General features: G+C 32.2%; 3 protein-coding genes across 5 annotated transcripts; 1 reads left to right on the top strand and 2 right to left on the bottom strand.

Annotated features, from left to right (window-relative positions):
* Positions 1 to 4,763: 4,763 nt before the first annotated feature.
* LOC145592962 (aquaporin TIP4-1-like) lies at positions 4,764 to 7,028 on the bottom strand. Its single transcript, XM_081649481.1, has 3 exons — positions 6,722 to 7,028; positions 5,979 to 6,220; positions 4,764 to 5,289 (listed from the first exon to the last, which is right to left on the bottom strand). Exons 1-3 carry the CDS (start codon positions 6,849 to 6,851, stop codon positions 4,912 to 4,914), a joined length of 750 nt encoding a protein of 249 aa, XP_081505607.1. The 5' UTR covers positions 6,852 to 7,028; the 3' UTR covers positions 4,764 to 4,911.
* A 7,516-nt stretch (positions 7,029 to 14,544) lies between these two features.
* Positions 14,545 to 21,756, top strand: LOC145591397 (lactoylglutathione lyase GLX1-like). Of its 3 annotated transcripts, none has more exons than XM_081647836.1 (10): positions 14,545 to 14,812; positions 16,154 to 16,358; positions 16,442 to 16,566; positions 16,728 to 16,792; positions 17,873 to 18,085; positions 18,186 to 18,233; positions 18,934 to 19,041; positions 19,165 to 19,305; positions 20,450 to 20,521; positions 21,738 to 21,756. In XM_081647836.1, the coding sequence occupies exons 1-9, from the start codon at positions 14,653 to 14,655 to the stop codon at positions 20,489 to 20,491; spliced, it is 1,107 nt and encodes a 368-aa protein (XP_081503962.1). In that variant the 5' UTR covers positions 14,545 to 14,652; the 3' UTR covers positions 20,492 to 20,521; positions 21,738 to 21,756. The 3 variants fall into 3 exon arrangements, with proteins under 3 accessions (XP_081503962.1, XP_081503963.1, XP_081503961.1); XM_081647837.1 differs by lacking the exon at positions 21,738 to 21,756 and adding an exon at positions 21,259 to 21,277; XM_081647835.1 differs by lacking the exon at positions 21,738 to 21,756 and having other exon boundaries at positions 20,450 to 20,674.
* Positions 20,616 to 23,707, bottom strand: LOC145591396 (VAN3-binding protein-like). The gene is made up of 9 exons (XM_081647834.1): positions 23,582 to 23,707; positions 22,880 to 23,163; positions 22,707 to 22,775; positions 22,150 to 22,218; positions 21,678 to 22,050; positions 21,350 to 21,514; positions 21,219 to 21,268; positions 21,012 to 21,069; positions 20,616 to 20,910 (listed from the first exon to the last, which is right to left on the bottom strand). Exons 1-9 carry the CDS (start codon positions 23,586 to 23,588, stop codon positions 20,717 to 20,719), a joined length of 1,269 nt encoding a protein of 422 aa, XP_081503960.1. The 5' UTR covers positions 23,589 to 23,707; the 3' UTR covers positions 20,616 to 20,716.
* Positions 23,708 to 26,510: the final 2,803 nt, after the last annotated feature.

The following is a 26,510-nucleotide window of genomic DNA, read 5'->3' as shown; positions in this document are numbered from 1 at the left end:
TACTTGAGCCACTGGCCACCTCATTTTTTTTAATGGTTTAGGGGATTTTTCTCTATGGATAGTCACATCGTTTGGCTGGGGTTACTCGAGTTACTCTTGATCGAGTAACTCCTCAAGTAACCCATGACCGAGTAACTCCTCAAGTAACCCATGACCGAGTAACTCGTAAACCCTGACCAAACCCCTTGAGTAACCCCTGACTGAATAACCCCTCAAGTAATCCATTACCAAGTAACCCCTGACCGAAACCCCTCAAGGAACCTATGACCGAGTAAACCTTGTCCGAACCCCTAAAGTAAACCCTTATAGAATTACTCGAGTAACGTCTGACCGAGTAACACCTTGAGTAACCTTTAACTAAGTAACCCCTTAACTAACCCCTGACCGAGTAACTAACCCCTGACCGAACCCCACAAGTAACCCCTGAGTGAACCCCTCAAGTAGCCCCTAATTGAGTAACTCAAGTAACCTTTGATCGAGTAACTCGAGTAACCCCTGCCACACGATGTGGCGAGCCAACCACATATAAACATTTGCCTTTTAAATGGCTATCTCCGTCCTCTAACTCAATATATTTTTGGAAAAATTTGCCATTATAATAACAACATGATCATTGTATATTGTACTTCGTATATCACAAATAATCTCGTATCTTTTTTCTCCTCTATGGCCTCTTAACATGAATCTTTTAAAAATAGAATTTTTGATCCCATCACTTACTACCTTAATTTTATTACATGATGAAATCACCTGATCATCACCACAAATCTATCGCACCTTCTACAACCAAAAATTTACCCGACTAACAATCTACAAAGCCACTAACTTAAAGCTTAGTACGAAATATAATTTTTTTTCTAAAATTTCAACCTTGGAATGATGTTTAAGCTTGTTAATTGTTTGATTATCTGTCTTTAACATTTTTTTTTTTACAGAATTATATCAACAGTATACAATTGGCTCACAATTTACATATTTTAAAAACATAATTAACAAAATACTACTATTACAAAACATTTATCAAAATCAATTCGTAGTATATCAAATAATCAATCAAAATTCATAATTTTGTGATCGATTTTTAATTAGTGGTATATCATTTTTATATATAGTGTTCTGATAGTAGTTTTTGGTCAATTATTTTTTTGATTGATTTTTTAGTGTAATATCATTTTTTTTAATGTTACATGTTTTTAGACTAAGATTCGCGAAAAGTAATCATATCACCTTCAATAAATGAGTATATACAATGTTTATGAGTCTATAAATATGTAAAATGATCAAATTCGAGTAAATAAAAAAAATATGGAAATACACTTATCATAATTTTTTTATTTTGACCACGTGTTATTTTAATGCACTTAAGATTATGTCTGTAGGATACAGAATTATTTACTATAATTAAAGTATAAAATATAATTCAACATCTTTTACAAAATTAATCTGCTACTTAATATTACCCTCGTTTTCCTGATTTCTATCCATTTACAATTCCTAAGGTTAAAGTGAAAGTAGTACGGAGTATATTATTTACTATAATTAAAGTATAAAAATATAATTCAACATCTTTTACAAAATTAATTTGTTCCTTAATACTACCCTAGCTTTCCCGAGTTCTATCCATTTACAATTTCTAATGTTAAAGTGGCAGGTAGTATATTACGTAGTATATTTATAAAATTATTTATACAAATTAGTGTATTTGAGTGATAATCTACCTCTAATATAATCTTTACTAAACTGTAATATAATCTTAACTAAAATATTCAATAGTTATGTGTAAAATGTATTGGATTTTATATATCATGAAGATTATTTTAAAATATGCAATCCATAGAATCTTTGACAATTATATACATTCTAACAATAGACAACTCAAAAAAGAAAAAAAAAAAAAGGGACACGTATCAGCTTTGGAGTTGGTGTACCCTGTTTTAGTACATAGCATTGCACGTCATGTACTGCAGACTCTCCCTACTCCCTAGTTTATTACTCTGTATCATATTAGAGTTCTCAACTTTTATCCTTCTTCTTTCAAGCATATCGTTTATATTGTCATTACGATTACACAAATATATAAACATTTTTAAAAAAATCTTTGCAAAATATTAAGTATAAATTCGCTGGAATTGAAAATTGCAGTTAACCAGTTCATAAATTGAACTTTTTATACAAATAAGGGTTGGGAAAAATGGCAACCCAAAGTTATACTTGTAGTACTTAACTAAAATGATTTGTATTTTTAATAATCTACTAATATATTCTATTTTTGTTGTAGTGTTTAGAAATATATATGTCAATTCACTATACAAATTGGGATGCATCTATATAAAGCAAAAAAAAATATTTTACAAATATAAATTATTTACTAATATAATGCATCCATATAAAACAAAATGAATATTTTACAAATATAAAATATTTACTAATATAATGCATCCATCTAAAGCGAAAATAACTTTCATTTAAAAAAGAAAACACTAAAACAGGGACACGTGACAGTCATGGAGCTAGTGTACCCTATTTTAGGCCCCGTTCTCTTCACCTTAGTTTTGCTGAACTGAAATTATTTTTACTGAAACAAAATTATATTTGTTGAACTTAAATTATTTTTACTGAACTTAAATTATTTTTACTGAACTGAAATTATTTTTGCTGAACTGAAATTATTTTTACTGATTTTCTATTATAAGTCTTCTTTAAGAAAACTGAATTTTACTGAACTGAACTTATTTTATTGAACTAAAATTATTTTTATTGAGCTGAAATTAATTTTACTGAACTGAACTGAACTTATTTTTACTGAACTGAAATTATTTTTACTTAACATTATTTTTTTAAGGTGAAGAGAACAGGCCTTAGTATAGTACTTCCTTCGTTTTTATTTTATTGCACCATTAGGACTTTTACACTATTCACTTAATCTTCTTTGACCATCATTTGTGATTTATATATTAGGAAAAATATAGTCATGTGTGATCTAGTTAGATTCGTATCGAACTCTACTTTTCAAATATTAAATTTTTATAATTTTTACAAACGTATAATTGAAGATATTGATATCCAAAGTAATGCATTGGCAAGCGTGAAGTCCTTTATAGTGTAATAAAAAAAGAACGGAGGAAGTATATAAATTCTTAGTTTTGCTTTCAAGTTGACACTAAGACTTTTTTAAATTTAGATAAGAGTTGACACTTAAGTTTCTAATCTGTGCTAATTAATGCATGAAATCACCCTTCTATATGTATGCTTTTGCTTAATAAAACATTCTCACTTCGTTATGTTCTTGAGAGTTTAACTTTTTGGTTTGAGCTTACAACTGACGTTCTGACTCATATCTTTTTTTTAGGATGGTTTTGAAACTGAAAATTGACACGAATTAAAAAAAAAAAAAAAAAATCTCACGTATTTATGTTTTGAAAAATATATGTAGTTTAATTTTAAGGTATTAGATTTCATAAAATTGGAAAAAAAAAAAAAAAACCATTATGTAGAGTATGTTGTCGTCATATCTACAAGTATTGTAGACTTGTACAATGTTACAAAGTCCATGAATTAATCAGGAAATACACCTACATCTAAGTTTCGAAACCCTAAGCTCAAAGGAAAATTTGTCCAAATAAAATTTATAATTTCATCATTTTTATAGTTGACATAATTTTACTTTTAAAAGTATTCATATAAGTTACTTTTGGATGACATCCTTATAATTTATATTTAAGGATAACATAGTTACGTGGAGTAATTTTAGATTCGTCAACTTTATATTACATTTTCTTATTAATAGTTGAAGATCGACATTAAAATGTACTAAAAATACGTTTGTCTAAAAGCGTGTCAATTAATAAAATGATCGAAACAAAGGAATTGCAATTTGATGTAGTTATGTACTACGTACTGTAGCACTTTTTTTAAAGGTTGAAAAATACGTAAGACAATTGTTACATATCAAAATTATCTTGTACGTATTGTTTAGAATTGAAGTTATACTAATACGGAGTAGTACTTTTGAAGAAACATTTATTGCTCTGTATCACATTTCACTATTGCTGTGTCCTTTCATCCTTTGTATAGTTTGTCAATTTTTATTTATTTATTTATTTTTTTTTTTTGTTGTTGTGATGAGTTACGGAGTATTAGAAGTTTGCAAATGTTATAATCTGTTGGACAGTATAATTGATCTGTCATGTTCACATATACATGTATCACATGTTTCTGAATTCTGATGTGTGTTATTATTGCATTCATAATTTCTTGAACATACATGCATCAAATCGTTTATTATTAGAGTTTGGTTGTTATATTTATGTTAATATTGTATATTTGGTTAGTTTATCTTGTTAGGAGTTTTAGGCAAGTTATGTATTGTGTATATATATGTTATTATTATCAATACAAAAGGGTAAGCCGTTTTCTCCACAATATTCTTGAGTTTAACATGGTATCAGGCCTCTCTAATTTTTAGAGAAATTTTTTTTCGTTTTCTCCACAATATTCTTGAGTTTAACATTTATGATTATATTGTAGAAATTGATTATGACCTTGATGTACCAAATAAGAAGTATAAGGCATCAAACTTTAAGCTTTTTTTTTTTTTTTCACGATATTTAATACACATTTTAAAATATATATTTTACACGTAAAAACTAAAAACTATGTAATTTTGATCAAATACCTTATATAGCCATATTGTCAGTTGTGAATAAGTGATATTTACGGTAAAAGTTTTAAAGTTTATCCTATTAAAGTGCAGTGGAACAATATTCAAGACAGACTTACGTTGCTTTTTTATTAGAGACCAATATTCGATTAAATTATCCACTTAATTGCAAAGTTACATCAAGAAGCTTGCTCTTTTCTCAAATACTCAAGTGCAACTAATTACATTTTAATTGCACAATAATGATATTATTAAAATGCTTCATCATCTCTTGTAAGAGGAACATGAGATCTAACAATGAAGAAGTTGTCACAAATGAGGCCACCAAGAGCTCCACCAATGAGTGGGCCAACCCAATAAACCCAGTGATCAGTCCAGTTCCAGCTAACAAGAGCCGGCCCAAATGACCTAGCTGGGTTCATTGATGCCCCAGAGAAAAGCCCACCAGCAAAGATGTTGGCCCCAACCACAAGCCCAGTAAGCAATATACCTTGGCTTTGAAGTGGGCCCTTCTTTGGGTCCACAATGGTGGTGTAAATTGTGAAGAGGAGAGAAAATGTTAGGATCACTTCCATCACCAATCCTTGTAGAGGGTCCACCCCCTTTGGAAGAGAGTGTATAGGGGTTACCTGCATTGTGAAAGGAAAAAACGTCAAAATTAATACTCTCTACGTCTCTTTAAATAAATATATACTACTCCGTAATACTCTTTCAATAAACATGTATAAAAATGGAGTAAATGATATACTTCTGTGTGATCTCTTATTTTTCCGTTTCGTTGTGATATATTGTTTCAAATTATCAACTTTGTAAAAGTTTCACATATGAACCTTGCTACTATATTTCTATGTTCTACGTGCCACCTTTTTGCTTTTAAATTATGTTTTCGACGGATTGATGTAACTACTAGACAAAACTAGACTTATTATGTTGATGTAAAGACACATTTTAGGACCAAAGGTAGGTGGATATGTCTATATTCGTCTCTCCACTATAGTTCTATTTAACCAGCAATAAACTTAATTAAAACTTAATTACATTATTTTGCACGTCGTATATAGGAGTCACGTACATAGCTAGTGAATTATTTTAGAATTTCTCGGAAAAAAAAAAGTTATCTTAATTATTGAGCTTATAGTTTATAAATGAATGTCCTAAAATGTTCTTATTATATATAGTAATATTATGTATATATAAATAAAAGGTAAGATAATTTGACAACTGATTTTGAATATAATTTTAAAAAATACCAGAAAAGATAAAACATATTTTATACTCTATCAATAATAATTAAGGTAAAAAGGAAAAAAAAAATTACCAGTCCACCAGTGACATAGGTAAGCAAAAAACAAGCAAGTGCCGAAGCAAGACATTGGATGATCCAATACAAAAGAGATCTGATAATTGTGATATTGCCACCAATAGCAAGACCAAGAGTAACAGCAGGGTTCAAGTGACCTCCAGAAATGTTAAATCCTGCAGCAATCATCACTGCTACTACAAATGCATGTGTTATTCCCACGAATAACAACCCTACTATGGTACTTGCTCCTGCTTTATCTGTACAATTCACATTTTTCAACTATGTCAAAATATGCATAATTATTGGAATATAAACATTTTTCTTGATGATAGCAAAGTGATCAATTCACAATTGATCAAAGTCGTAAATATCATCTAGCTTAACTGGTTAAAGTTATACGAAGTAAAAGATTATGATATCTAAGATTTAAGATTTAAGACAAGTTTCCAACCACATGTAATATAAGATGATGACTTTTGGTAATTTGGTAGGTTTAGGATAACGTATGTGTGGAATATCATACAAGTGGAGCTAATTAATATGTGGAGCATAACCTTATCATTATTATGCAAAGTAGCTTAGACCTATAGGAGTCATCGCTAATAGAATATTCCGTTGTAAAACATTAATTAATAAGAAAATTAATTTTATTTACAAGCCTCTTTCCTTTTCTCTAATTGAATTATAAAATTCGAAGTACTCTGTATATACTGTATTATTTATTTAAAATGATCATAAAAATGGAGAGAAGGCGGTACCAGCAGCCATGGCGGATCCAACACCGGCAAAGACGAAGAGGAAGGTGCAAATGAATTCAACGACCAGGGCATTGATGCAATCGGGTTGCGTTGCCTCTCGGCTTGTTCCAAGGGCTATTCTGCTAGGCATGTTGATGGAGTAATTTTACAGACTTTTTCTCTCTAATAATAGAGTAGTATATACTCTACTACTCTTACGTACAAAAAATTTTGACGAATGAGATGCAAGTGCATGCCTTAGCTAAAAACGAGCATACATTTATATATAAAGATAGTAAGAAAGATTATTAGTGAAGGGTGGAGCTGCAAAGGTGGAGATTCCTTTGTCCATGTGATCATGTTATATGGTCAAGGGTGAAAATGATATTTTAGTATACATTATGCCTTACAAAATTATTATTATTATTATTATTATTTTTTTTTTTTTGGATGCAATGATTTATTAGTATACATCCCACTTGATAATTTAATACTACGTATATAAACTATTAATTTTTTATTTTATATTTTTTTAAAATAATCTTAATTTGGTTTTTTAGATATAAAAGAAGTTCAAAAAAAAAAAAAAAAACTGCTTACATGACGCTGAGAAAATCATTTTTGAAAAGTAGATTTTTTTTATTTTTATTCTTTTTAATTTTTAATTTTTTCACTTGCTACATTTTTTTTAAAAAAATTTGTTGCTAGTACATTGTTGATTTTCATACACGAGTACTATATTTCTCTGCTAATAAAGGTTTTTCACAGGTCAACGTCGGACCAATAAGGAACACCCAAATTAAAGGAGGTTTTTGCGTTAAATCAAAATCATTATCGATCCACTAATTATGCGTTTTGCATCCCACCAACATACTAATTATTAATTCAAAGATAGCACCAAAAAAAAGGGGGCTAAAATACAAGCTGAACTGATTTATTATTATGCGTAACAACGGATTCGTCTTTGTCACATTATTTTGTTTTGGAAGTGACTGGAATTTTTTTAAAACTTTTGTTACACACATTTGACCTCAAAACAGTGACAAATCAACTAGCAGGCTTACTAGTTTTTTTTTTTTTTTTTTTTTTTTTTTTTTTTGAAAGGAGGCTTACTACTTACTAGTAGGTTTATTATGGGTTACAAAGCATTTTTGTAATTCAAAGGGACACCCTTCATAACCATTTCAATTTGGGAAATTTTTTCAAAAGCATGAATCATAGTCTTTAGTTATGGATAATTTTCGACTTTCTTTTGCTCGAAGGAAAGAGGAAAAGACGATACCTATGGATTTCACAAGACATTTGGTGACTATTTACTTGGTTGTAACCATTCTCTTTGCCTCTTAAATTAATTATTGATTTAGCCAAATACATAAGAAATTTATGTCTCCATTTCATCAATTCAAAACCATCATGGGCTTTTATGTGACTGGTTAGGGGGCGTATATAGTTACAAACAATACAATATGATCTTGGGTTGCACCCTTTGATGGGATTTCGACACTAATTCCGCAATCCAAAATATCTAAAAATGATGTATTTTCAATTTTCATGCATTATTAAAGCATTTAGCCTTCAAATTTAGACCCGAAAAACATTTTTTACTCAACAAAAATAAGACATCGAGGTGCATACTTCTTTGGGTTCCTAAAGGGGCTCGAAAGGCCTATTTAGTGCCTAGAACCATCTCATTTGTATATTTATTTGCTCACCCCTCATTAAATTTTTTGCAATAATATTCTTGTTTTCAGATTTGAAATCAATATTGCTATGACTTACTCCTATGATAATCAAGGTAAAGTTGACAAATATTGCCAATTCAAATTTCAAAATATAACTGTAAATCTATAATGAATATTGAAACATATGGAATACATAGAGGTACCCCCAATCTTATCGTTACATGCTTATGTTTTGTCACTTTTGTGTACTAAAAAATTGTCCAATTACATTAGTGAGTAATTCGAAGTAATTTGGACCAAAAGGCGTCAACGTTCATGCACCACTACACAATTGACAAATAAAAATAATTACAACTATCCCAAAAGTTTGAACGTGCATGATGATTTCCTTTGAAGTTGATCAAATATTTATGTGAATTATTTGCATACTAAAGCTGGCAACCACGTAAGTACGTACGACTTTTGTCCGAGTGGCCGCCCTTCTTATCATTTGTCAACTTTACTTGTTTAACTTGCTAGAGTCTCCTTTCAACAAACCAAAAAAAAAAAAAACTTGCTAGAGTCTAGCTACTTGCCGGGGTCATTTGTATGATCCAGCCAAACCATCCTAGCTATAGGATGAAATCGTATACGGAGTGGCGGATTTTTAATCGTAAAAGATAATGAAGTTTAATTACGATATTCATTATACGTATTATGTATTTCGTATTGGTATAATACATGATTATTAAGAAAGTGTCATTAAACATCATGTACGAAAATAGATAATAAGTCGAAATTCAGCACGAGACAGCAGAAATCCAAATTATTGATGCATTTCTTTGATTAATTAAGGACATGTTTTGGATTTAATTTTGCCAATTTTGTTGCCCTTGAGATGTATTTATGGCCCATGTTCTGGTTTAAGGGGCATTTGTTTTATCTAGCTTCGTTCCTTTTCGTTGTTCTTCATGTTAGATGACTTAGGTGTTCTTTTATTTCGCTTTCTTTATTGCTTTTACTGCAAATTATTTGCATGACGTGGGAAGTGTTGTGGTTACTCTTTGTTTTTTGTAGGTTGGTACATTTTTTAGTTTGTTGAATTTGGCTCTCTTTGTTTGTGTGATGTCAATTAAATGTATCAGGATCGGAGTGTGTGTCTAAGTTGGAAAATTGAGGAGGATGTAAATTTGGGATGGGCTAGGAGGTAAAGAAGCTTCAGATGATGAAAGGAATGCAGTTGGTTTGTATGATGTTAAACAGGCCAGGCCAACATGAATGTGGACCATGTGGTCTCGATTTTTTGAAGGTTCAATTCTTGTGATGTGTTTGGATAAACAAAAGAAGGGGAGGGAGAGGAAAGGAGGGAAGAAAAGGAAAGTTTGGTGCGGTGTAGACCAAACTCTGTACACCCATATTAGGACCTATAGAAACACGAAACAATCGGCCTATAAATGGGTCTTTGGACTTGTACATCACCATTATATAACAAAATATCCTAATGTAATTATTATAAACATTGAACTAACTACATTAGTTATGACAATGAGAAATAACAAAGAAAGTTTTATAACCAACCATCATTCATTGTATATGTAGCCAATACAAATTATCATAATTCGTAATTCACATATCATCTAGATTACATGGACACTTCATCCAAATGTCGTGTCCGTGTCGGACACCGACACTCGTGAGATGCACGACGATTCGGACCATATCCTACTATTATATGAGTTGTTCAACTTTTTTTAATAAGAAAATTCAAGTAAAGTAAGATGAATAAGGTAATTGTTAAATAATATAAGTGCCTTCATATATAGTATGATCTAATAAGAGGACGGTGTGACAAATATAGGGTTAAATTCTTTTTTTTTTTCAAATATAAGATGTGAATTTTATCATCCCGTACCCGTGTCCCTTATTTTGAGATAGACATTTTCTCGTATAAATATGATACCCATATTCGTGTCAGCTGTCAGTAGGGGATCTTGTGCAACCTAGCATATCGTAAGAATTATCGAATTTTTTGAGAATATCTGGTTTTCGACACGCCCACAATGCCCACGGTCCCGAGTCGTGCTTGGGCCATGTTTTTGCAATTTTAGGCCCGATCCACACATAACCCGCCGATATCAGGACGTGGTAAGCCCGATGTTAAGCCCGAGAAAGTTTTCAACCTACTGGCCAAGCTCAAGATGTGCCCATCTCTAAGAGTGTCCATTCGGTTTTCGGTTTGGATTTAGTCCAAATCCGATCCAATCCGAAATATAATTTGGTTTTCAATTTTCCAATTCGATCTGATCAGAATTTCTCTCCCAATTTAATCCAATCCGAATTAAAATTCGGTTATTTGGATCCGATCCGAAAATCCGAATTATAATACATTATTTTTTAGCGCCTAATACGATTATAAAAATAAAGCTTTAATATAAATACAAGTCTTCAAAATCATGATTAAAATATATAGTTCAACATCAAGTCATTAATTAATTAATTAGTACAAAGTCTCCTTAATTTATTTTATGTACTAGTAAGTATTTGAGCTAAACTACAAAAAATAAAGAAATACATATTTATACAAGCTTAATTTTACTATAAATTTTTCCCTAGACTCTAGTCTAGGCAGCTTCCCCTATACACCTCAACTAACTACGTCGTTTTATCCCCTTTCCCCCGCCAGTTTTATTTTTTTTTTCTTTGTTTTTTTGTTTTCTTCTTTACTTTCCATTCAAGCAAGTATATAATGTTCTTTCCAGACCAAATTTCCTTCTTTTTCTCTCTCCTCATTTCACCAATTTTAATTTCTCTCTCCTCTTTTAACTGATTTCACTTTCTCTCTTCTATATTTTTTGATTTTTTTTTCAAATTTTTCTCTTCTTCCATGGAGATTTATATCTCAATTGCATTTGATCATGATTGTGACTCTATTTTTCCTCCTTGCTGTACTCGACTCGTTTAATAATCAATGTGAGTAATTTGTCATTCAATCAATGTGAGTAATTATGATTATAATGCTTTCGATTTCATAGTTTTTGTTGTATTGATTATAATTTTGATAATGCTTTGGTTTTAGCATTGTTATTGTTGTTATTAGTTGATTCATATATAGTTTTGGTTGTATTATTCTTCTAATTTGATTCTTATTTGTGTTATTGTTTTTATTTTGTAATTTTGATTGTAATCTTATTATTTGATTGTTGCCTTTCCAGTTTTGTGTGTCTTATATGAACATCTATAGTTTTTATAATAATATTGTTAACCGATTATTTTTATCAGCTTGTTGTGTCGCATAAAAATAATCTTAGTTAAAAAAATGATCACTTGTATAATAGTAAATGTTCATTTATGTTTAATGTATGTTTTTTATAGTAAACTATAGGTTTATTTTAGTTGTATTTGAATATATATGTTGTACATGTGAATTTAAATGATTTTCATTCTTTTAAAGATGCTCATATCTATTTTAACTAGTGAACGTATTTTAATATTTGTTCCCTAAAAAAAAAATCTTAACATTTGTTATTCTGTTTTGTTGTAATAATGTTCAATTATGCAATTATAAATGTTCATTTATATATATATATATATATATATATACATATATATATATATATATATATATATATATATATATATATATATATATATATTTGTGTTTATGGAATTATAAGTTGTACATGTGACTTTTAATGATTATCAATGTTTTTTAATTTCATAAATAATATTCAGTTATGTAACTATATAGATGATCATTTATATTTTTACATATAGTAATTTAACTGTAAGTGATCAAATGCATTATTGTAATTGTCCAAAAATGCTACTATATGTGTTCATCTGTTACATGTTTATTTATTGCAGTGGAAAAGAGGATGCTATTATTTTTCAAGAAGCAAATCAGTTTGATTTTTGGGGAAAACAATTTCCTTCCGAAGATGATGCTTATGAAATGTATAATGAGTATACTTTTATGAAAGGTTTTTGAATTAGAGTTTGGAGGAGTAAGAGGCGAAGGGATGACTCATTTTCTATGAAAAGATTTATTTGTTTTGATGAGGATTATAAAGATAATAAATGTAGAAATATTAGGTCCTATGAGAGACTTGATACAAGAACCGAATGTTTAGCTTTCGTACAGTTTTCTATTGATCGTTCAGGTGTGATTATGAACATGTATATTCTAATATAGTTAGTGAATGATGGTTCAAAGTCAACAATTGTAAATGCTCGACCACAAATACAAGTTCTTATGAATATTTAGTTTTTTATTTATGAACATGTTGTTTCCCTAATATGAACATTATATAAGTCGTCAAAAAATATGAACATATATATATGTTGTTTCCCTAATATGAACATTATATAAGTCGTCAAATAGAAATTGTATGTCCCCAAAAATTAAAATATTGAATATATAAATATACAACACAATTCCACACATGCATATTATTATACACAATGAATTCTCGATCCAAAATCGAAAAATTCAAGCTCGTGTTATTGGTCCGTGTAGTGCGAATCCATGCCTTCTTGCTTTCCTTATTTTTGTCGTCTTCCTTTTTTTTCATTGCTATTGTGTGGTGTAGCTCACTATATCCACGATTCTTTGTTAAACTAATAGACAAAAATAAATGAATTTTTCGTTAGATTTGAGCAAGAATAAGTGTTGAAATGAACCAATTTTCATATGAATATGAATAGTATAACAATTGAAATGATCAATACGGAAATGAACATATATTAATATATAAATGAACATATATTAGTGTATAAATGATCATCCATTAATATGAAAATGAACAACTATTAATAAATAATGAACATTTTTGCATAATTCAATATGAAAATGAATATCTATTAATATATAAATGAACATGCATTGGTTTAAAAATGCCTATGAAAGATATCAATCAATGAACATGAAATATATATGTGAATAACTCTTGAAGCTATCAATATGTGATTTACCATACATCCATATGAAAAAGACATATATTGAAACTCAAAATTGAACCGAGCATGAAATATTTGAAGAGGATGACCAAAATATAAATATTTATCAATATTCTAATAATCGTATACTAATATATGTGAAAAATCATATACTTTTATGTGATTGAACATACATCTGTCAAAATACAAATGAACACTCATCAAAATAATTTTCCACTCCAAACTATGAAAAAGAATGAATATTAATACAATGACTACGTAGTAATATGTAAATGAACAATTATATTAATCATTTATTAACATGTGAATGACTGTATACTAATATATAAATGAACATTTATCAAAATGAAAATGAACATTCATTAAAAAAAAAAAAACCACTACGAACTAATTTAACTAGTGCTTACTTTTCTCCATATTCTTTGATATTCTTCTCTGAAACTGTTTCCTTTGTACTGCAAAAAAAAAAAAAAAAAAGACTTCACACCCAAAAATCAAAATGTATTTATTCAGCTTGATAATATTTAAATGAAAATTAGTAAAAATTATTAAAAAGCAATAGTTAATACTCTTTTTTCCATGTTTTACACTTTGATGTTATTCCTGTAACACAATTGCAACAAAAATTTATTAAAACTAGTGTTTATACTCTTTTTCGAACTAAATATGAACAACAACACTTGCTCCTTTGAATTTCGACCTTGATTTGGTAGTAATTGAACAATTTTTTTTGATAATTTGTCACAAATTCGTAGAAATGTTCGGATTTAAAAATGCGAAAAATGGGTGTGGAGAGAGAAAATGCAGAAAATGGGTAAGGAGGGAGAAAGTGAAATGAGAATGATGGTTTGATTTTTTTTTTTTTTTTTTTTGTATATATATGGTGGGGAGGGGGACAGTGCGTTTATGTAGTGAAAGTGAGTATTTGAGGAAAGGGGTGTAGGGTAAGATGCCTAGACTAGAGTCTAGCCATAAATAATTATAATTTTACAATTCGGTTTTCGGTTTGAATTGGATCCAATTAGGGTCAATCCGATCTAATCCGAAAATCCGAATTTTCAAAAAATTTTGATCCAGTCCAATCCGATTTAAATTTCAAGTCCTATCCGAATTGATAATTCGATTTGAATTGGATTGAATTTCGATTTTAATCCGAATTATGGACACCACTAACCATCTCATAGCCATCTCTAATATTGTCCGCTGAGCCACAGTCGAGACGGAGAACCAAACCATTATGACAAATTGACCACCAAAGAAATATAACAACAGATAATTAAGAAAGCGCCAAAAAAATCTGTTGCAGAGAGAGAAATTAACACTACAGCAGCAACAATGGCGTCGTCTTCTCCACTCTCATTCGCACCTCCACTTCGACAGTCTCTCTCTTCAACATTCTCCAACTCAAGGTTAATCGCTTCTCATTCTCGCGTCGCATTTTCTCTCTCCTCCTTTCATATCTCTCGCCGCCTCTCTCTCCTTCATTTCGGTGCTGGTAATTACCTCTAATTCCTCTTTCTTACTGCAATTTCATATGCGCTGATGATATTTTTCGAAATACATTTCGAATTTTGATTTTATTTTTTTGCATTTTGATGTTTGATTGTTTAATTTAGTAGATAGGAAACTATAACCCATGTTTTTCATGTTGAAATGATTAGTTTTGTAATGTTAGGGCCTAATTGATGATAATTTGGATATAATGCTTCTTTTTTGAAATTAATTATAAGACAATTTTGATTAATTAATGCTAATTTTCATCATACGTTTTTGCAGAGTTAAGTATTGATGAAATAAAATGTGAAAATATCATTGCTAAACTTATTGCAAAATCTAGATTCATAAGATATTGTTTTATTGTTAATTTTTTTTGTTGATATTGTGGAGGAAATTGACAGTAAAAGTTGTCAAATGTTGATAAGAAAGGATAAAATCGCGCTATTGTTATACAGTTGAAGAGTGGCATTCGATTGTTAGAAACTTAGAGCATGTTTGGTTGGAGTGTTTTTTGATTGGAAACGGATTCAAATAAACCATTACCGTTATCAAGTGTTTGGTTGGAACTTGGAAGATTTGGGTAACAATTACCATTACCTCTGTAACCTAAGGTAACAATTACCCTTATTCTCCTCAAACAAAAATGAAGGAAGATAGGTTTAAGTGATTCTTTTCCATGATTAAACCAAACAAATGGAAAGGTAGAGTTAAATGATTCCTTTCCTCCCACTTATTTGTTTCCTTTCCACTCCATTTCCATTAGTCATATCAAACACCCCCCTAGAATGTTTGATGCGAGGATTATATGATAATAAAAAATCATGTCATTCAGTTGTTGCAATTTTTGAATTGTAGTTGAATTCACTGTGTAGATTGCTATAGTTTGATGCATTTTTTTTATTCCGTTGGGAGGATTTTTCGACAAGCAAGATGGCTTGTGAATCTTATAAAGAAGCATTAAGAGACGTTAAAGGAAAGAGTTTTAAGCATACGATCACATTAAAATTGATATAAATTCTTGAATCCTAATGAGGAGTTTCACATTTATGGAGTGGTGGATGAAACCCAAGTGTATCTAGAAATTTTGAAGCAAGCTCTTGTCCATTGTCTATGACAGAATTTCTTACCGGAGAATGGTTTAGGTGGGAAAACTGTACTTTGGTATCTGCAGAAGTTGTTGTTTGATGTGGTGCTGCCAGGAGTTTGCGATGTTCAATGTTTGTGTATTCGTTTGGGAAATGTTGTTGGAGGAAATCTGTTGAAAAATGTGGAAGGAAATGATATTGATCTCATGAAGTTAGTATCAAGTTTGCACTAATACATATTTCATGCTCTACAGCTGTCTCACAGCCACAGTTGGTTGGTCTTAAGGAATCTACACTGCCAAGGCTAGAAAAGAATATACTGGAGGCTGGTACAGTCGGTAATATAGCTGAAGCAAGACCTTCTGTCACCGAGGAATATGCTGTGGAGTGGGCTAAAAATGACAAGAGAAGATTACTTCATGCTGTCTATCGTGTTGGGGATTTAGATAAGACTATAAAGTAAATTTCCAACTCTGAACATCTGTGACTTTAAGATTTGCTCATTATGAAGCAGATGACTTATTTGTGTGGGAAGCCTGTAGATTCTATACGGAATGCCTTGGCATGAAGTTATTACGGAAAAGAGACATTCCAGAGGAGAAGTATTCAAATGCGTTTCTTGGTTATGGACCTGAAGAGTCACACTTTACTGTTGAACTTACATACAGTAAGCTATCTGGCTTTAACTCCATTTATTTCCAATACCATGAACACCCAGGCCAATTATTTTAGTTGATTTACCTTTCCTTTCATGCGGTTACTTTGTTTCTTTGCTGTGTGAAGTGCATCTTACATGATAAGGTGTTGTCCTTAAATTAATTATTGCAGACTATGGAGTTGACAAATATGACATTGGGGCCGGTTTTGGTCACTTTGGTGTTGCGGTAGAGGATGTGAGTTTCCTTGAATTTCTTAGATTTTCCAGCACTTAACGCTATAGATTACTATGTACTACAGAGTATCTTCTAAGGTAAGGTAAGTAGAAACTATATCCAATGTCACACTTAAGAATAATCTTGGTAAAGTTGAAACTTGTTTTAGATGGAGAAATTATATCCTTATAGAATTTCAGATACAATCTATTCATGTCTAATATTTCCTGAAAGTCGCTTTGCTTGTTTGAGAGCTTGCAATTATTTCCCCTAGTCCCTACCTTCTTTTCTTAACTTTTGGGTTGATATCTTGTATATGTTCTCAACCTCTTATTTTGGTTAACATCTACTTTCTGCATGGAGAATGGAGATTAAGGAGAGTGAAGAGTAGAATTACTTGGTTTATGTGCACTTGTTCTAAAACTATAGCCCGATCAATCTTAAAGGTGCACACCTCCCTTCTCTATAGAACATGAGGGAAATATACAAAGATCTATATAAAGAGCATCCACTTCATACGAACAGAACACCAAGTATAAGAGCATATAGTTCAAACGTAAACAACATTCTGTAAAGAGCATGTATAGTTCAAATTCAAAGAACATAGATAGCTGTTTTTGATCGAGCGCACCATGAGCATTGTGCACCTGGGGGACCATGTAATTTGTAGAAAAGTAAAGAAATTAAGTGGTCGGTGAGTGGGCCCAACTTAATAGAAAATGTAGAGTAGAAAATTTTTACTCATGGGATGTCCCAAAATAGAATATGCTAACTTAAATATGAGATGACGTTTTATTTTTGTTTTTGATTATCATGAGCCTTCTTGTACATCTTCCTGTATTTATGTGCACCAGATATAGTATAGTGAACGCATTTGTTCAATTTGACCGAGAAGGATTGATACTAATCTTTTTGCAAGCTTCTAGCTTTCCGTGTACCCTTTTTCTCTTAACATGTCACATTTTAATTTTCGTTTTCATTTTGGACTATTTTCCTTTTAGACGTCCTCTTGATATTTGAAACTTCAGTTTTTGTTTAAAGATGCATGCTATGAGAATATGGCCAGTTTTTTACTTTTTTTAGGACATTATTTTGCTGTAGGTTGCTAAAACAGTGGATCTTGTTAAGGCAAAGGGTGGAAAGGTCACAAGGGAACCTGGTCCAGATAAAGGTGAAAGTTCCATTATTGCTTTTATAGAAGATCCAGATGGTTATAAGTTTGAGCTATTGGAAAGGGCATCTATGTTAGAGCCCCTTTGCAAGGTGATGCTTAGAGTTGGAGATATTAATCGTGCCATTAGTTTCTATAAAAAGGTAACTTTGACTCAATGGCTGGTTTGTTGGCCATCAGGTGGTGTTTTTTACGTGTTGCATGTCTGATTGTTCATTTGTTGTGCGCTTTCTGAATTTGAAGGCATATGGCATGGAGCTATTCCGCAAGATGGATTTTCCTGAGCACAAGGTAAAAAAAACGTTACCTGTAATTTAAGGTCTTGCCTCATTAGGTATAAATCAGATGGGGAAGGTTTTCTTTTGTCACCATATGGTGGATTGTTAGGGGCTTGTTTAGTATTTGTCAGTGACTTGCTTCATTATAAAACATTGGGACAATGATGAGATAAAAGGGTATTCAGTACCATCTTTTCTTTCTCTAGAGCTTTGGCCTCTTGTGCAAAGAAGTGAGCCTGTAAAAAATGTCGGTGTCTGTGTGATGGACTCAGTGAGTTCTATGCTCAAACTTTCTGCCAGCACATATAAATCTTCATAGCTCTTGAGGATTTTTTAGGTGTCCAGGTGTCAACTTGAAACAGCCTTGTTATTCATTGCAAGGGTAAGGCTGCATAGCCTGGCTTCCTCTTCTTCTAGAGAAAGAGCCTCTTTAGAAGCATTGAAAAAATGGCTTCACCATTTCAGGAAGCTGACTTTTGGCTCAAAGTAAACTGAATAGCCTGGAACCTAATCTATTCAGATAATTCTTAGTTTCCAGGGAGCAGTTAAGATATTTTGGATCCAGCAACGGGAAAGACTGGCTTTTAGTGCTTTTGTTAAGCTATTAAGCTCTCATCATTCTTGATGTGTCATTGTGGTGTATTAATTTTTAAATTTATTGATTGGTATTGTCTGTCAAACATCTTTGCTGACTGAAAAATGATGTTTTCCAGTACACAACAGCTATAATGGGTTATGGTCCAGAGAATAACAATGCTGTTCTGGAGTTAACATACAATTATGGAGTCAAAGAGTATGACAAAGGAAATGGTTATGCACAGGTAAATTTCCGATCTTGATGAACTTGGACTTGAAGCATGATATCTACTTCTACTCTAGCTTCCTTGGCTTTAACTTTCATATGTGTGAAATATTTGTTGATGTATTTATTTATTATCTGTCAGATTGCTATTGGAACAGGCGATGTATATAAAACAGCTGAGGCAGTTAAACTTAATGGAGGGAAAATTGTACTTGATCCAGGCCCATTGCCTGGATTAAATACCAAGATAACTGCTTGCTTGGATCCTGATGGCTGGAAGACGGTATAATTTCTCTAATCATGAAACGGCTTAATTTTATTTTATTTGTAGCTTAAAATTTCATGATTTTTCCTCTTGGTGGCAATTTCATGGTGTAGGGAGATTTTTGTATCTTGTATGTCCTTGTGAAAATTTGAAGTTCTAAAATTTTACATTGTGATTGAAGCAACTCTGGAATATTCCCTAAATGCATTGTATTAGTAATATTTAGTATATTTACGACACAGAAATCTCCAAACTTCAGCTGTTACTTAGAGGAGTTGATAGGCCACCATGCCTCCGTTTAAGCTTTATATTTTTAGGAAGTTGGAAAAATTTAGTGGAAAATGCCAACCAAGTAGATTGTTAGTCATCTCACGTTAGCTTAATCTAATGTATAAAGATCTAGTTTTGTTGGGTAAACTTCTTTGGGTCTTATGATGCTGAGTGTTTCCTGTATGCGTGAGGTCTTTGTGCATTTGGACCTTGGAGGAGTTTAATTTGAGACACTAGCAAAACATAGACATTAAGTCATTAACATTAACCTTATGCGCCTGCAGAGGTCCAGTCCTTCAACAGTTTAGTACTTTAGCTTTCCAAAAGCTGCCTAAAGCGTGGATTTAGTTTGACATTACTTTGACTGCTCAACAACTTTGTTTACTTTTTGAGATTTCTCCTCTTTCATTTCTTCTCTTTCCTTCCCTGAATATTAGCCGAACGTTGAACCTCAAGGAAGTGAAGTAATTTGGCTGACACAAAAGGTGTGGTGTATTTCAAACTCGATTTGACAAAGATAAATAGAAATTATCTTAAAGACACATTGAAATTGAAAATAAAAAAAAGGGGTTTAATCACAGAAGTGTCCCTAGACTACTAGATTTTTTTTTGCAAAAGGGAAAGTATTAACAGTTTTATTGTTTCTTTTTGCACTTCACTGTATTATTTGCTTCATCCAATATAGAAAACATATTACGTAAAGCAGGATAGAGGAATTGTTATCAACATGAGAATATGAGATGTACTGTGATGGAATTTGTAACTTTCCTTTCACAAAATGTGGATTTGGCCTTCAATTTCTAAATTCTTTATTGTCTGTTAAATAATTTTGTATGAACTTCAACAATTATATGATGTCAGTTTTACGTCTTTGCAAATGTGATTTCTACAGGTATTTGTTGACAACAAGGATTTTCTCAAGGAACTTGAGTGACCAAGGGCTGCTTTCTGTAAAACAGAGATGGTACAATTTTGATGCTTGGAAATTATCTATATGAGCATCATGTCAAAGATTGCTGTATGTTGTAAATTTAAGTTTCTTTATAAATGACTTGAGATTTTATCAGGAAACTTTTCTCATAATGCACTCGTGAAAGAAATTTCTGATTTTATACCAGCCAACCTGCAACGAAACTCTTACACTTACAGTAGTTTGTAATTACATGCTAATGCGGCAATTCAGCAAATTTTGGATCCCATCAGTCCACATTTGTTTTTCGCCTTTGTTTTTACATTCGAATTCTATGACCCTGTCAGCTGTTTGTATCCCAAAGTAAGCCTTCTGCTCGCTGTTGTCTTCTCGCTCTCTTCCAGACCATGCTAAAACATCAGAATATACTCCAGATACTGTAACTGCCGAAACAATGTCACTAGTTAAATTTAAACATAACAAAGGTGAGCAAGATATTGCTCATTTTGTGTGCTAATAAAGGAGGAGGGAATCAGTTGCTTACATTTCTTCTTTTTTGTGAAAGCCCCTGCTATATGCGTGCTTTTTAGCTTCACAACTATCTGCTTAGCACAAAAGATTTAGTTATCTGCTTATATGCTGTGCTCTGTCTAGGAAATTACTTAATATAGTTGAAAATCAAATCATTATACTGTCTTTCTTTTTCTTGCTGTATATATGGGAAAAATTATATATTAGTAAGTTGTTCTACCTCTAATGTTGAATTTATGCTGAAAGAAACTTGCTTCCAGTGTAAATCACCTGGGGTCAAACATTTACAAAGAGTCAGACACTCTTCACCAGGACACTGCCTATGATCGACTCAGTCTGTTACTATATTACCTTTTCTGGTACGTTTCAGAAGCTCTCCACCCTGCATCACAAAGTTCATGGCGGTCATTGAGTTTGATTCTGTGCCATCTTCAGACTGCTCCTCACTTAGAGCGAGACCTGGTGCTCCATACCCTTTGTGTAGCCTTGCCTTCAAGGTGGCAGCTCCTCTTAGCGCTGCATAGTGATAAGAATTTTTCAATAAATTTTCTTATTGAGTGTTTAGGATTGGAAGTAGGAATTTATAGATGTTTTCTTATTATATAGTGGCATGTACTGATTATGCATTTTTTTAGTTCAAATATACCACATTAGATAGTTTGTGTAAATATTACTATACCAGTAGCTGCTCCTGCTGTTAAAGTCATGATATCTCCATTAGTCCTTGCATTTATTGCAGAATTAACAGCTGTAAGAATCTGATGTTGATCAGCCCCCATATCCTCTGCTATCTCAATGCAATGTGATGCTACTAGTGCAGCAGCAGATGCAAGGGCAGTAGTTGGTCTAATTGGTGCCTTTGGTTGTCCAGATGATGCCTCAGTTGGTGTTGCATTTGAGGCTGTTAAAGCCGCAACAGCAGCAGCCACACCTGCTACTGACACTGCAGCATGTAGCTGTGCATTGTGAGTTCTTATTTCATGCTTCTTTCTCTCCCTTTGATCCTTCATCCGTCTCCCCATTGTTCTCCCTTTTATTATGCTTTTGCATATCTGCTTAATTATTACATGTATTAATTAGTTGCTGTCATGTTTGCGAAATTAGTAACTTAAATCTAATACCAAACTGAAAGGATGTAGATTTTTAATTACCCCACTTCTTAACAGCTGTTGATTGGATAGAAAATCAGGATGAAGTGCTTGATGAAGTAAGAAGAGTTCCTAGCCAAATTAGACCCATGTCAGATATAATTGAGCTGATGAGTAAACCAGATTAGCTGATCACTTAAATCCATGTAAACATTAGAAAGCTGAAAGGTCTGGTTTTTCAATCACCCTAATTAACATTGGTTTTTCATTCACCCTAATTAATAAGCGCACTGAATTATTTCATCTCTTCATTTTATGATATATATTGAGTTAAAATATGGAATAAACAAAATTAAAGTAGATGAATTTTTCAAGCACTGGCATAGTTGCATGTTCTTTGTCTCTCTTGCTCTCTTTTGCATAACTGTGTAAGACATGTAGTCACTCATAAGCTTTCACCCTCTCTTACATGACGCTTAAAGAGTTTAGTACATTCAGGAAGTTGTTTCTTAGTTCTCTACAGTTTGTCTATATAATAGAACTTTATTTTCTGATCATGATAACTTGAAGAAATTAAGATGATGGAAGGCATGGGGCTGAAGAAGTTAAGAAGTATATACCTTTGTGTCATCACTACCTCTTGGAGAAATTGGAGGACTTTCTCCGCGATGGGGTTGTTCATCTTCCTGCTAAAAGAGAACAAAATTTATAAAAATGATTGCTACATCTATAGATATAACGTATATATACCGATTTTCCTTCATCAGATGAGCTTTAGATAAGATGATATTACATAATTATTTGGAAGGATGGTATGAGCATCTGCAACATTCAGCTTCAGTTCATCTTTAAGAAAATCAAATGCCGTCTTCTCAGTCAATTTTGGCGTCACATGGGTGGTAGAGAGGGCCTTGGAGAGCTCAGTCGCTGAAACACTCCATGATCTTGCTAAAAACTCCATGGACTCAGTAGGAGTCTCTGGCGGAGGTACAGATGTCGGCAGCCATTTTGCAGGACCATTTTCATCAATGTTTGCAAGCTTATTTGCCACGCTTTTCATGCCTTCCATACTAATCTCTGCATCCAAAGAACAGGTAAAATACATCATGAAATTTTCCTTCCTATACAATGCTGTTAGATATCATTGCTTAAAAAAATAATTTTTTTGTATAATCACAGCAACATCCTCCTACAAGACCCCCTAATACAACCTACCCATAACACACCCTAAAAATTCTTACATGTACCCAGGTGTATCTAGTTTAAGGTGCATCCACAGATGTACATTTGCTCATTTCAAAAATCATCAAATGAGCAAAAAAATATCCTTAGATGCACCTAGCTCTAGGTACACCTGGGTTGCCAGGTGCATTATAACACCCCCCCCCCCCACCCTAAAAGACTCGAACCCCTGCCTCCGAGGGGGCAGGATGGTAGGAATGGAAGCACTAGCAAGTGTTCCATCCTCGCATTATCTATTAGATATCATAATTACCTTTCATTGTAGTTATCTAACCTAGAACTCTAGCAGGATAATGAAGAATGTTACAGGGAAGTGTGATATATATAACCTGATTCTTTGAACCAATAGTGAAAGTCAAGGAATGAAAGCAGAGTAGTAATATATTCTATATATCAACTCGAAAAGACAGAAATAAAGATTAATCAACTTTGTCCAGAATTTATTTTCAGTGATATCTCTTTTAAGCGTGCTTTTAACTAGTGAAAGAGTAAAAAATAAAGACTGTTTTAAAGTATTGAGCGGCGAGATACTTGATGACTTAGGGCCATATTTGCTGCCATTATTACTGATTAAAGTAAGAAATTTGGGGCCCTTTTTCTTCTTTAAAATGGTAATGGTATATGCAAAGTTTTGTGCAACTGCTATGTTATTTTTTAGTTTGATGATTAAATATGCTTTTGCAGGTTTTGGTTTCTGGTGTTCTTTTGTCTCGCTCATTTGACCTTGTATGTGCGCACGACTGCACACTGCACAGGTGATTCGTTCGTTTTCATGACTTGTTTTAGCTTTGCACTTTTGCAGTACAAGAGTGCAAAAAGAATAGTAGTATATGTTTCGCGAATTTGATTATTTGATAATATCGTATTTGTATTAGCCGAGGCATTGTTTAAATATGTTTCCTAATGCATAATTGTGCATATAGAGGTAGCTTGCTACCTTAGATCCTGCTTTGTCTCAGATTTGAGTCATGATGAATTGGCGACCAGTTTCTATTTTACAATCAATTGTAATGCAATATGAGAGTTTTAAAGAATAAAGAGCCCATAATTTACCGAAATACTTCGTATGCATTAACTCACTGGACCAGGGTAATTAGGTACGTACATTGAATAAAATACTTCGTAGCTAAAGGTGAGTATATCATATCATATGATTAACGGGAACAATTTCATTAAACATGATTATGTAAATAAACAATGTCTTAGTGGATTAAAAAGATATGAAGGTCCTTAAATTCAGCAAAACCAAATAAAGCAGGCGCAACAAATCGCCATATTTTTGCTTTAATCATTGCTCTTTGAAGCTTAATTAAGTTGTAATGGTGGCAAGTCCCCATGTATTCAACTATATACGAAGCTGACGAAGTTAAGTGGATTGTCATCCATAAGCTTTGTAATCGATCCTCGCTACAATCATATTACCTGTTCCTTGGAAATTTTTGTTTTTGTTTTTTGGTGAATGGAAAATTAAGGTTTATTCATATCTAAATACTTTACTCTTAGGGCCTGTTCACTTGAAATGAACCGAACTAACTGAATTGAACTGAATTTTTTATGAGAGAAGGAAATTAGAAATTGAATTGAATTATCTGAATTGTACCCGTGTTTAAAATTTATGTTATTCAATTTTCTTTTCTTCCTTAATGGAAACTCTGTGGTTGTAAATCAGAAGTTTCATCAATTAAAAAATATATTGTATTATTTTAAAGTAGTACGTGATGAATAACTTGATCACAAAGTATTAATTTAATTTAGATTATCATGGGCTAATTCCGATCATCATTACCCAATCTCTCATCATTTCTTATCTATATTTCATTTCTTATCAAAGCGATAATATTACTCGTACTTTAAATATTTTTACAGAAAAAACTCTGCAATTTGAAGTTAAATATTGAGAGATGGCCATATTTACGTAATGTCCCATCCATTAAGGTAGAAGTAGTATAATGAAGTACTTCATACATGAATGCGTCTAAATAATTAATCATTGCAAGGTCCAGCGCTAATGCAAAGAAACAATTGACAAATGAGTTAATGGTAATACTTAACGAATGTACTCAATTCCTTGAAAGTGGCAAACCATATGATTACTTTACAATATGCTTTTTTTATGTCTCGTGTGGGTTTTACGTTGCATAATTATTAATTACATGCATCACTTGTCCTCTAATATGCTATTTATCTTATTTTTTAGTCTTACATTAATCATGTAATTTATTAATAAGATTTAACTAATCTTAGAGGTGTTTAACAGTGTTTTTTTTTTGGTCAAGCAGGCTTAGGCAGCACTCGCCACAAGTGTCCATTTTATAAATCCGAGGTAGTTTTACCTCAAATCATCTGTCAATGAATAGTCCTTTAACCTTTTAAAGTGGACACAACCTTTTTGTTTCTGAGACACGCCCCAACACTCCCCCTCACTTTACATTCGTTTGATGTTGGACAACACTTTTGCTTACAAGTGAGTTTGTTTAGAGACTCGTCAACAATTATTAAAATAGATTGAGGGCTATATCACATCACATACATATAATTCCAAGCTTGTCTAAGATTTCTTTGTTTGTTACACCTAGAGGTGGCCACTAGGTTGGGTTTACACAACCCATTTTATATTGTCCACCTATTAGACTTACTAGGCAAACTCCGTCGAAACCATTTAAAGGGTTGTGGATCAAATGGTAGATGATTATGCTATATAAGAATCCCTACTCTCAAGGTAATCGAAGTGGAGATCTTTCCTAGCTAAAGATGGGCATGGGCCGTGCCGGCATGGGCCTGGCACGATTCCGGCACGACGGCCAACTTGTGGGCTGTGGGCCGTGCCGTGAACAAAAAAATTGAAAATCGGCACGGGCACGGCGGGTGGCACGGTGGTTGGCCCGTGGGTCGGCACGGCCCACCAGCCCGGCACATGGCACGGCATGGCCCACCAATTATTGTACGATTTTTAATTATCATTAATTTTGTGTATTATCGATTTATCGTACCGACTACCGGCATATAATAAAATAAGTTATTCATCAATTTTTTGTATTAGCGGTTTATCGCACTCGTAAATTTTTTTAATTATATGCATTATTGTTTTTTGCTAAATTAATAAAATTATTTATATAAACTTAATTAAATTAAGGTTGTTCAAAAAAAAATATATTAACATTAAAATAAGCATAAATTAATAA

The sequence above is a fragment of the Chenopodium album genome, chromosome 18 (assembly GCF_948465745.1).
Source record: "Chenopodium album chromosome 18, dcCheAlbu1.1, whole genome shotgun sequence".
NCBI lineage: Eukaryota > Viridiplantae > Streptophyta > Magnoliopsida > Caryophyllales > Amaranthaceae > Chenopodium > Chenopodium album.
This window is presented reverse-complemented; position numbering and strand designations above follow the sequence as displayed.

Excerpts from the sequence above, each read along its gene's own strand:
- LOC145591396 (XM_081647834.1), bottom strand. Across the intron at positions 22,051-22,149 it reads AACAGCTGTTAAGAAGTGGG|ATATGCAAAAGCATAATAAA; the intron begins GTAATTAAAAAT and ends ATAATTAAGCAG. Across the intron at positions 21,070-21,218 it reads GCATAAATTCAACATTAGAG|ATAGTTGTGAAGCTAAAAAG; the intron begins GTAGAACAACTT and ends TGTGCTAAGCAG.
- LOC145591397 (XM_081647836.1), top strand. The coding sequence starts at position 14,653 with ATGGCGTCGTCTTCTCCACTCTCATTCGCACCTCCACTTCGACAGTCT. Across the intron at positions 18,086-18,185 it reads CCATTAGTTTCTATAAAAAG|GCATATGGCATGGAGCTATT; the intron begins GTAACTTTGACT and ends CTGAATTTGAAG. Across the intron at positions 19,306-20,449 it reads ATCCTGATGGCTGGAAGACG|GTATTTGTTGACAACAAGGA; the intron begins GTATAATTTCTC and ends TGATTTCTACAG.
- LOC145592962 (XM_081649481.1), bottom strand. The coding sequence starts at position 6,851 with ATGCCTAGCAGAATAGCCCTTGGAACAAGCCGAGAGGCAACGCAACCC. Across the intron at positions 6,221-6,721 it reads TGGATCCGCCATGGCTGCTG|ATAAAGCAGGAGCAAGTACC; the intron begins GTACCGCCTTCT and ends TGAATTGTACAG. Across the intron at positions 5,290-5,978 it reads CCTATGTCACTGGTGGACTG|GTAACCCCTATACACTCTCT; the intron begins GTAATTTTTTTT and ends TTCACAATGCAG.